The sequence below is a fragment of the Carlito syrichta genome, unplaced genomic scaffold (assembly GCF_000164805.1).
Source record: "Carlito syrichta isolate Samal-C Ts95f unplaced genomic scaffold, Tarsius_syrichta-2.0.1 Scaffold308856, whole genome shotgun sequence".
Lineage (NCBI taxonomy): Eukaryota > Metazoa > Chordata > Mammalia > Primates > Tarsiidae > Carlito > Carlito syrichta.
The window spans coordinates 412,346-424,271 of record NW_007252952.1 but is presented as its reverse complement, the minus strand read 5'-3'; the positions used below and the strand labels follow the sequence as shown (position 1 = coordinate 424,271).

The 11,926-nt window shown below is 43.0% G+C and overlaps 1 protein-coding gene across 1 annotated transcript; it reads right to left on the bottom strand.

Moving 5' to 3' along the window:
* Positions 1–10,339: 10,339 nt before the first annotated feature.
* Positions 10,340–11,280, bottom strand: LOC103268625 (olfactory receptor 5-like). The gene is given in 2 exon segments (XM_008066215.1): positions 10,340–10,890; positions 10,893–11,280. Coding segments are annotated over 2 exon segments (939 nt in total).
* Positions 11,281–11,926: the final 646 nt, after the last annotated feature.

The window sequence follows — 11,926 nt, the reverse complement described above, 5'->3', positions numbered from 1 at the left end:
TTAATGTCTGATGTCTGGGTTTGTTGCATGTGACCAGTCATCCTGGAAGCTCTTCATTGTTTGTGTTCCAGAATCTGTTTTCCCAGTGTCTGATCTCACAGGGGTCTGTGTGAGACCTATCTTCTTTTTGGTTTTTCTTCATTTGTGCAGTTTTCCCCCTCCCTACTTTTTCCTTCCTTCCATGTCAACGTCTTCTTTAATTCTGTTATTCAGGTGTGGAGAGGTTGTTTTTACTTCTGTTTGTTCAATTTCCTATTCTTGTTTATCTATGTCCTCTTACTTTGTTCAATTCTGGAGTTGCACTATAGGTTGGGGGTGGTCCTTTTTGGAGTTTTGAGATTTACTTAAAGGGGGAGCTGTGATTCAAAATCTATCTGCAGGCCCTGGTATCCACCGACAGGTGTATGAATAATTTGAAACCCACTTCCTACTGCCTTGGAATCTGTCCATGCAGTGGGGTTGTAGGTTTGCTCCCTGAAAATAAAATGCAGTTAACAGAGGGAAGAGAATGGAGCAGGCAGTGTGGGAGGGGAAAGAGGGGGATGGAGAGAGAGAGAGGGGTAAGGGTGAAAGCAGACGAGTGTACCAACAAATGGAGAGACAAAAATTGAAACATATAAAAACAATAGACCATGACTACAAACTAACCAACTCCCATACAAAAAAAACACTAAAACATACAATGTTGCTAACATACAAGTTTACCAACCTCCTTATTGGTGTGCTATTCCTCTATACAAAGATATGGTTTACAGAGAGAAGAAAATAAAAGATGGGAAAAGAAGGAGAAAAAAAGGGGGGAGGGAACAAAACAGAAGGAATAGAATCAAGTCAGTAGACTAACAGAAGCAATCAAGCACACTCTGAGACTTTTCGTTTAAGTCGAATGTCCTTTCAGCTCTGATTTCTAGCTGTCTTTTCAAGCTAGTAATTTTGTTCAAGGTTAGGATCAGTTGCCCCTTGCCTTCTGTGGAGTGCAGTTCAGATCATCACTCAGTTCCCCACTGCCCCATTCACTACTCAGATCTGACCTGTGTCTGTCAGGCTTCTGTTTTTCCCTTTGGTGTTCTTACCTTGAATCTCCAGCAGGGGGTGTTATCCCTTGCTACAGATGGTCTTTATCACAGCTGCTCGCCTGCCCCTAAGGGGAGGGAGATGTTGCCTGGAGGCACACAGGAGGAGACCCACGGCCTGGCAGGACGTCCAGTGGTGCAGACCTCAGCAGATCTTGCTCGCAGCGGCTTCAAGGTCTGAAGTCATGGATCGCCTCAGGCACGGGCCGTGTGATGTGGAATGGCTGCCAGCAGCAGTGGCAGCCACAGTAGCTGCCTGGACCACAGTGATGCCTCAGAGAGGTCTATGACTGAACTCCGAGTGAAAAGCAGGCTGCCGATGATGGAATCTGTAGCCTCTGGGGAGAGAACCAGAGTCTCTTTGTGATCTCCAGAGTCTCTTTGTGATCTCCTCAGTGGAGGGTCTCACAGACTGAGCTGCCCCATTGCCATTTTGCCGGAAGTCTCCTCAACCACTTCTGTGATGTCTCCCTTCTGCTTAACCACCCAAGTGACCCTGATGGAGCTGGTGGACTTCATCTCTGCCATTGCCATCTTCTGTGGATCTCTACTAATTCTTCAGGCATCCTATGCTGCCATGGGGAGGCCATGCTTCACATGCCCTTAGCTGCAGCCCACCACAATGCCCTCTGCAGCTGTGTGCCACACACCTGGCTGTGATGGACATCTTCTCTGCAGTGGTCCTCTTCATGTATTCCCACCCTAGTCACCTGGCTTCCATAGATCTCAACAAGGTGCTATCGGTCAGTTAAATGGTGGTCACACCGCTGTGCAGCCTGGTCATCTACTGGCTGCAGAATCAGGAGGTCCAGCAGTGCTGTGGAGGATGCTGAGCCCATGCTGAGTCCCAAACCCACAGCTTTAAAATACTCGCACTGCCATCCTCCAACTCCAGACTTTCATGGCCAAGAACACATACACAAGTTTCAAAAGCAAAAAGAAGTCTGGAGGAAAATATTTGCAACATAATGTATGACTTTTAAAAATCAATATAGAATGTAAAAATCTTCCTGAAGAAAAGGAAACATCATGTAGTCATGGACAGGAAAGTTATGGATGAAAAAAATGTAGCTTGCTGATAACCTACGAAGACGTGAACAAACTCTCCGTGAATCCAGAAAGCAAAAATAACAATTGAACATAAAGCAGCAATTGAACCTATGCACAATGAAAAGTGTGTGTGTGTGTGTGTGTGTGTGTGTGTGTGTATTCAGGGTGCACAAAATGTATATATAAGAATGTTTATTGCAAAATTATGAGTTTTTGAATAAACACTGTTATTTTGGAAATAACTGAAAGTAACTCAAGTGCCTGCCCACAGTGATTATTTGGATACATTATATCTATTCTGTGACATAATGTGCATCTATTAAAGAGATTAAATTAGACTTGTGGATACTGATGTAAGATAACCTAGGTCTGTTGTTGAGTATAAAATTTTTGTTGTTGTTGTTCTTGTTTTTTGTTTTTAATCGCTGAGTTGAGGTCTCACTCTGTTGCCCAGATTGGAGTGCAGTGGCATGATTTTGGTTCATCACAGCCTTGACCTCCTGGGCTCAAGCGATTCTCCCATCTCAGCCTCTCAAGTAGCTGGGACTACAAGCATACACCACCATGCCCAGATAACATTTTGTTTGTTTGTTTGTTTGTTTTAGAGATGGGGTCTGGCTATGTTTCCCAAGCTGGTCTCCAACTCCTGGGCTCAAATGATTCTCCCACCTTGGCCTCCCAAAGAGCTAGGATTACAGGTGTGAGTTATAGCCCAGCTGAGTCTAAATATTTTAGAAAGCAGTAAAGGATCATGTCAAAGTATTGTAAAACAATAATGACAATAATAATTACAATAGCTATTTATGTACACATATTCCTTGAAGGGATTCTGAAAGAATATGTGTAGAATAGTTATTAGTGGGATTTTTAGGGATAAGATCACAGGGGACTTATATTTTCTATTTTATATATTTGAATATCTTGAAGTAATCTTGTATTACTTTTAAAATTGAACAAATATACATGAGAAAATATAACTTTTAAAGAATGGTCTTATATGAATTGATTTGTTTATCATATGAGAAGATTTTTATTTTTTATTAAGTAATAATTCACATGGGTGATGCCTCAAGGGAAGTGAGCATGTTCGTATATTGTTTGTGAGGGTATAAACTGATGTGTTTTAGAAGAGCAAGTTATTAATATAAACAATCAGCCTTGAGCATCTGAAAGCCCTTACATTCATCAACTGTGCTTTGAGAATTTATCCTGAAGCAAAGAATAAAAGATATGGGCAAAATATTGAGCAACAGAGATACCCATTTAGAACTATTTGCACAGGGATGACCCATTTTATTCATTAAAATAGAGTTCATAGAAATGCCCAATATACCTGGGGAATGGTATTTAACCTCCACCACCAGTTTTTTAAAAAAGGAAGACAAATTAAGAAGATGGATTTATACATATCAAACTGAAGAAAAAGAAATCATTTTAGAAAACCCAGCGTCTGTTGGATGTGGGAGAAAGAACACTAAGACTGCATGTGAATGCACATGTAGCCAGTATTTTTGTTAAGCAATTTACCAACAGTGATTGAATTTTAAGTTAGCAATGATTTTGATGTAGCAATTACTGACTTATCTTTACAATGTAGATATGGAGGGAGTTTTTAGTGCTTGTCACCCATGCTTACAGTGCTCTGACTTCCAGTCACATTGTACATTGTACTTTCTGGACCACTTGGAGGTGGGTGAGGTCACCTGATTGGTTTTAGCCAATGAGTAATGATGTCACTTTGGGCCAAATAATTTGAATTCTGGTACAAGACCTCCCAGGTTCCTCATTCCTCTTTTTTAAATCTTTGCACTGGCAAAATTCAAAATAATGCCTGCTTCTTCCACATCAGTTCTTGGCCATGGTTAACAGAACCCTACCCATCTTCCAACCTGAAGTGGCCATAGAGCACAGAAAACTGATAAATGTGTATTAACTTAAGACACTTAGATGTGAAGATCATTTTTCTTAAAGCATCAATCAACCTTTGCAATGAAATACAAAACCTATCAGGCAAGTGGACAGAGGTAACTATGCAAAGTGTTTATTACAGTGTTGTTTGCAATACAAAAAAAAACCTAAAAAATGACTTATATTTATTCACAGGGAAATGAATGCATCAGCTACAGAATATGATGCCTTTGCAAGCCCTTGGAAAAATCCTTGTCATGTACATTCTCTATGGACCTGTGTGGCCACTATGTTGCTAAACAACAGAGCAGCATTCCAGGCAATAAAACCTGGGACACGGGACAGTTTGGTACCATTATTTGAGAAAAAGTGTGTAGTGCCAGTTGATATAACTTTCCTCTGCTAAGTTGTGTCCAAAGCACTCTGTAAATTTTATCTCATGTAACCATTATTGTAGCCAGAAATACTGATATGTTCTTCTCAAGTTAAGAAGGCAAATAGAAACAGGCAGTGCTCCTTAAGACTTCAGCTAACTGGGACTCTGTTGCGTTTGTGACCATCCCATTAACCAGAGAAAATTGTGTGACCAAGTCTAAAGCCTGTGGGAACAGGGAGGTAAATTTCATCCACAGTGAAGTCATGGTAAGGGTAATCGGTGCCACTAGCCCATTAAAGATGAGGAGGGTGGGTTTCAGAGAGGTGCAGGAAATTGCTCAAGGATGCATGTGGGCAGCAGTTCTGCAGCAGTAATGTCCTTTTTTTTCATATGACCTTAAGTACCTAGCATTTCTGGATGCCTGTGATCTTGGACCTTCCTGCGGAGTGGAGCTGAAACTCCTCAACTGAGAATGGGCACCAGATCTCTGCTCTCTACACCCGATCTGAAAATACCTGGCATGGTTTTAAGCTTCATCTGATCTTTTCTTTACAGCAAGCCATATTACTACATTCATATTATTCATATTCATATTATCCAACCATTTTAAAGATGTGCCACTGAAGTGAAGAGAGGTGATGCCACTAAGGGAAGAGGGCAAGATTCAGTGAGCTCTGGCTACATTTTCTCTTCTCCAGTCTGGGGAGAATCCTCCAAGCCTAGCCTGGGATTATGGTCCTAGACATTCTCATGTCCCCTCTTTCTGCAGGATATTCCCCTTCCCTTCAAAGTCCCAAACAGGTGGGCATGGGTGGCTTCAGGTCAGTGCTCATTGCCAAGAGTTCTTCTCACTCCCCAGGACTGATCTTATCTGTTCTCTTTCCCAAGTACTGAACCAGTCACTGTGGCTGCTGGTGTGCAGGGAGAGGGTTGTGATGCTCTGGACACAGGCCCAAGTCTCATGCCCACCCTGAGTCTAGGGAACAAGCATGGTGAGTTTACCTAAACCATAAGGACCAAGAGTGGAGAAGGTTTTCTCCATAGGAACATTGAGGTGTGTCACGGAAAGATAGACAAAAAGATGATGAGGAGCTGACAAAATGTCGACTTGATCTATGATTCCATGAGGGGAGTGGGACATGGGATGGAGGAGGTTATGGGATGGAGGATAGAAGGCTGTGGACACAACCACCCCTGGGCTCCCTGGCATTGTTTTGTCATCTGAGGGGCAGAAGGAGGTGAGACATGAAGTGGAGTGGGATCAGAGCCCGATGGGCAGTGATGGGTACAGGTACAGTGAGGCACAGTCTGGCACACCGGGCCAAGACGATGCGCAACCTGGAGAAGGGGCTAGCTGAATTCAGGTTGACTTCAAGAAGACACGAGGCTTGCAGCCAGTCAGACCTGAGTGCCAATCCAGGCATTGAGACATTGGCCTCTTTGTTTTGAGTCCTCACTTTCCTAATAGAGATAACAACTTTTCTTTTTTTTTTAAAGACAGAATCTCATTCTATTGCTCAGGCTGGAGTGCAATGGCACAATCCTGGCTCACTGCTGCCTCAACCTCCTGGGATCAAGGAATTCTTCTGCCTCAGCCTCCTGAATTGGGACTACAGGTGCGAGCTGTCATGCCCAGCTAATATTTAAAATTTTTTTTGTATTGCCCAGGTTGGTCTCGATCTCCTGGGCTCAAGCAATCCTCTTGCCTTGGCCTCTGAAAGTGCTGGGATTGCAGGCATGAGCCACCATGCCTGGCCCCTAATGGAGATAACAATATACTTCACAGGACTCTTGGGAGAAGTACAGCTCATTTGGGTAAAAGCCTGTTCACAGCTTTGCACATATGTGATGAAGAAAGCCAGTGCCGCTACGGAAAAATGTTCTGAGCTCCAGATACCTGGATTTACATCCTGGACCTACCTCTTACCAGCAAAGGCTTTTTGGCAAGTTATTTAAGGTCTCAGGCCCTGGTTTCCTTATATAAAATAGGAAGAGTATAAGTTACTTTAGGTGGATTTCGTGATTGCTCACAATGCTTCCTTCACCCATCGCCCCCACCATGGTTTCACTGTGGATGAAAATTGCTTCCTTGGTCCCACTGACTTTAGACTTGACCACATCATTTTTTCCAGCTAATGGAATGGGCACAAAAGTGACAGAGTTCCAGTTCCAAGCTGAAGTCTTAAGAAGCACTACCTGTTTCTGTTTGCCTTCACGCCCTAAGAAGAACACATCATGTTTTCACAATGAAGAATAAAGATGGACCCTGATTCACAGCTTGAAGAAGACTCACACCAGTCAATCCATAGATTCAGGAGCTAGGGAAAAAAAAGAAACATCTACTGAAGCCCCTGAAATTTGGGGATTATTCGTTACACAGCAGTATTGTAACAATAGCTAAGTGATATAGTACAGTGTTAGTTAAATGATGAGTTCAGCCAAAAAATAATAGTTTGAGTAGAATAGAATCTCATTTCTCCTTTATGTAGTTTTAATTTAGGATTGGTGTGGAAGTCCAAGAAGTCAGAGAACCAGAGTTCCCCTATTTTGTTCTACTATTCTTGGCATGTATCTTCCAGGACAGGGTCCAGGAAGGCTTCTGTGACTCCAGCTATCATGTCTGTAATCCAACCAGAATAAGGGGAAACAAGGGAGTAGAGAAAACACTCCTCCCCTCCTGAAACCATAACCTGAGACTTTGCCATTGACCTTTGTCTCCTCATATGACACATCTTCCTAGGACCCATTGTAGGGACAAGGAGAAAGCTGGGAATCATGGTTTTTATTCTGGGTGACTGCTTTCCCAGCTGAAATTTGGTGGATCTGTTACTAAAGAGAGAAGGAACCGTTGATGCTGAAATGATTCTCAGTCCTAGCCTCAAGTAACTCCCTTAGTAAGACTTAAAATGGAACCATCTATATCAAGGGGGTAACACTGGGTCCAGAATTCATTCAATTTTCCAGAAGCAGTAAGTTTTATTATAGGCATCAATCACTGGAAATATGAAGATCACTAAGACATCACCTTCCTTCAATGAATCATTCCTTTATTTGCTCAACCAGACTGACTAAGCACCAGGCATTGTTCTAAGCACTGGTGCTGAGCAGGACCAATGATGTCTATGCTTCTGCGGTGCTCACATGCTAGTCTTTATTTTGTTCACTTTATGTGGTTGGAGGGCCACAGAAGACTGGAACCCTGCATTGTGCCTGAGTTTTGGGACAACTAGGGGAAACTCCATGAAGAAGACAATCTGAAGCTGGGTCTGAGGGTATTGAAATTCCAAGGGAGGACAGGGAAGGGTATGTATTCCTAGGAGAAGGAGCAGCATGTGCAAAGTAAGCCAGGGTTGCAGAGCATGATACATCTGGATAATCTTGAGTCTAGTGTGGCTCAGATCAAAACGTAACTTGGGATCTTGAGATTAAAGTAATTTTTTAAATTGCAAAATGAATTTTTATTACAAAAGCAATATGTGCTTACCACAAAAAACTGACAAAAGACAACCAAGTGAGCATGAAATCAAAGTACACCGAAGGTCTTTCACACAGTGGTGATCGCCATCAGCATTCGAGGTATTGATTTCCAGGTCCTGTTCTTTGTGCATTTATACATACATTGTATTTTTATTTATTTTAATTTAAAATTTTTTTATTCTTTTACTTTAAAGATGTGGAGTACAATTCAGGATTAGGTATACAAATGTTCATTAGGCAGGTATCCTTGTTAATGAGATGTACTCCCCCTTCCCCAGGCAGATTCCTGCTACTGCCAATCCCGCTTCCCCACACCCCTACTGACAGTTACATAGTATTTTTTAAATTAAAACATAATTATAGCATATGTACTGTTTTGTAGCCTGATTTTCCATATTACAACACATAATTAACTTCTTTCATGGCAGTAAATACACATTTAAAAGTTATTTCCAGGACACCATTGTGTGGAGGCACTGCAGTTTATTTCAGTTGACCCTCTATTGTTGAATAGAAGGTTCTTCCAATAGTGCGCCATTGAAAGAACATGACATAAACATTCTTGTAGCTACATTGTGACAGCATCCTAATCTTTTTGGCAAAAAATTCTTACAATGGTATTTTGAGTCAAAGTTCATGTGCACTCAGCATTATGATACATGTTGCCAAATGGCCCTTCAGAAGCATTGTTGTAACTTAATTTCCGTTAATAATTTTTATTTTTACTGAAATTTACAAAGTGTTCTTACTCTCCTTAAATTTTTTGGTGTGTGAATCTTCAAAAAAAGAAAAACTATGCAAATAAAAATTTAAAAATTATTTAAAATTTTACTCTAAAATTCACCTTCTCATTTACAAATGTATTATATCTCTGTGTCAATACTAGAGATATAATGAATTCTTGCTTTTTATATCATCATAAGATTTCACAGTATAGAGGCATTATTATTTATTCAGTCATTATCTTATTGATGAACATTCACAATCCAATTTGAGTCATTTAGAACAATGCTATAATAAACATGCTTCTGCATATATTTTCACAGGCTAGTACTTTAATTTCCCTATGAGATTTTGCAAAAGTGGGTGTGCTGGGTGAGGTGTAGGGACAATTTGAAATGTTACCAAGTTGCTCTCCAAGAAGGTTCTAACAATTTATGCCACCACCAACAATACCTGAGATTGTGCCCCTTTTCCAAAGCCTACCCAGCTACAGGTGTGAACAATCATTGACATGTTTCCTGATCTGATACAGTGATAGGATACCTTTTGATAATTAGCATACTATATATATATTTAATTGCAAAAGGTAGTCTGCATGCAGGTGAAGTTGGGCCTCCCACTGGTCCTCACTTCCCCTGATTTGGGATCAGGCATCCTTAGTGATGTTATGTGCCCCCCTTCCTTCCCTCCCCTGGCAGTGTCCCACTATTGCCGGTCCCTCTCTGATAGTATCGGGATGAATGTTCAGGACCCACTTAGGAGTAGGAACACGTGTTTAAAATACATCTTAAAAGCCGGGCTCAGTGGCTCAGCCTGTAATCCCATGCTTTGGAAGGCTGAGGTGAGTGGATTGCCTGAGCCCACAGGTACAAGACCCCCTCGGCAACTTGACGAGACCTCATCTCTACAATAAATTTTAAAAAATTAGTTGGGCGTGGTAGCGCACGCTTGTAGTTCCAGCTACTTGGAAGACTGAGGTTGGAAGAATCACTGGAGCCCAGCAGGTCGAGGCTGTGGGGGCCAGGAGTGTGCCACTGCACTGCAGTCTGGGCGACAGAGTGAGACTCTAACTCAAAAAAAAAAAAAAATCTTAAAAATGGAGTGTGGACCACTTTGGAAAACAATTTGGCAGTTCTTCAAAAAGTTAAACAGAGCTACCACATGGCCCAGCAATTCCACATCTAAGCATATACTCAGAGAATTGGAAACATATGACCAGACAAGTTGTAAACAAATGTTTACAGTAACCTTAATTCACAATAACCAAAAAGTGGAAACAACTCAAATGTTTGTCAAATGGTGAAAAGACAAAATATGGTCTATCCGTATAATGGAATATTATTCAGCCATAAAAAGAAATGAATTACTGATACATGTTGCTGTATGCATGAATCTCACACTATCATGCCAAGTGAAAGAAGCCCGACACTAAAGGTCACAGGGTATATGATTCCACTTCTAGGAAATGCCCAGAACAGGCAGGTCTATGGAGACAGAAAGTAGATTGGGGTTGAAGGTGGTGGGGTTGGGTGATATTGGGAATGACTTCTGACGGGTGTGGGTTTCTTTGGGGGTGATGAAAATGTTCTGGATGGTTGCACAAATTCGTGAATATACCTTAAAATAATCCACTAAGGTATACGTGTTTAAAGGGTGTAATTTATGGTATATGAATTAAATCTCAATAAGCAGACTATGGGTAACTTGAAATCCCCAGGTCCTGGTCAACTGGTCAGCCTAAGGACCGGTGCAAGGTTCTGCGGAAAGCTGCCTGGACCTCCGTGTTCTGAAAACAGTAGATGATGGGATTGCACATGGGCATGACCACTGTGTAGATGACCGACAGCACCTTGTTGAGGTCCATGGCTTCTATGCGGCTAGGACGGACGTAGATGAAAATTGTGGCTGAGTAGAAGATGCCCACCACAACCAGGTGGGAGGCACAGGTGGAGAAGGCTTTGTGGCGGGCAGTGGCTGAAGGCATAGAGAGGACAGCCCTGCCAAAGGCCATGTAGGAGTCCATGGCCACGAGGAGGGAGCCCCAGAGGATGACGGTGGCAGAGATGAAGTCCACCAGCTCCGTCTGGGCCACGTGGGTGCAGGACAGGTTGAGCAGAGGGGAGATATCACAGAAGAAGTGGTTGAGGACCTTGGGGCCTCAATAGGACAGGCTGCCAATGCATGTGGTTTTGGCCACCGAAACGAGCAGCCCCCCAAGCCACAAGGACAAGGCTAAGCCCTGACTCACCTGGGGCCGCATGAGCAGCGGGTAGTGCAGGGGCAGCAGATAGTCACGTAGCGGTCATAGGCCATGGAGGCCAGGAGGGTACATTCTGTGCAGATGAGGGAGATGAAGAAGAGCTGGGTCATGCAGGCTGTGAAGGGAATGTGGCAGGGTCCTGTCCACAGCCCCGCGAGCAGGCTGGGCATGGTCACTGACACATAGCACATCTCCAGGCAGCTGAGGTTGCCCAGGAAGACGTACATCAGTTTGCGGAGCTCACTGTGGCTGCAGATGAGGTAGACGATGAGTGTGTTCTCCAGGAGCGTCAGCAGGTAGAGGGTCAGGAAGACGGCAAGCAGGGCATCCCTGATGTCTGGTTTTGTGGTCAAGCCCAGCAAAACAAACTCCTGGATCCTGGTCGTTTTGGCCAACTCCAGGGACCTCTCCATCTAAGAACAAAACACATCTACAAAATATTTTGCAAATCCCTCTTTTCACATCTTTGCCCACCCTAGACCTGACCATAACCTCTTATCTGGTCTGTCTGCTTCTGTTTCTGCTCCCTACAATCCTCCTTCATGTGAGGCTAGTGGAGCCTCTCAAAATCATAGACCATAGGGGCTCACTCCTCTGCTTATGACTCTTCAGAGGATCCCCATCATTTCAAGAACAAATAAGCTCCTTCCCACAACCCGCACGTCCCCCAGTGTCCTGATCCCTGATGACTGTTCAGGTTTACCTCATGTCATGCCTCCTCTTCTCCCATTTCCTAAAGTCCCACCAACACCCTTTCATGTCCTCAAATGTGCCAAGGTCCTTCTAGCCTTAGAGAAATCCTACGGGAGATTCCTTCTGCCCAACACCTCTCATCCCACGGTTGCTTTCCCTATTTCTGGGGGTCTTTGACATTCTTGGCATCAGTTCCCATGCCTAGTCTTCTGAAGAGCCTTTCTTGAAAATCCTGCATGAAGCCCTGTGTCATGACTTCCTTTCAAGGTGAGGATGATTATTTTAAATGACCCATGTTCTTCTGTTATTTATTGGCTCTCTTACAGGATTTTAAACCTCATGGGGGCAAGGCCTATGTATGTCTTA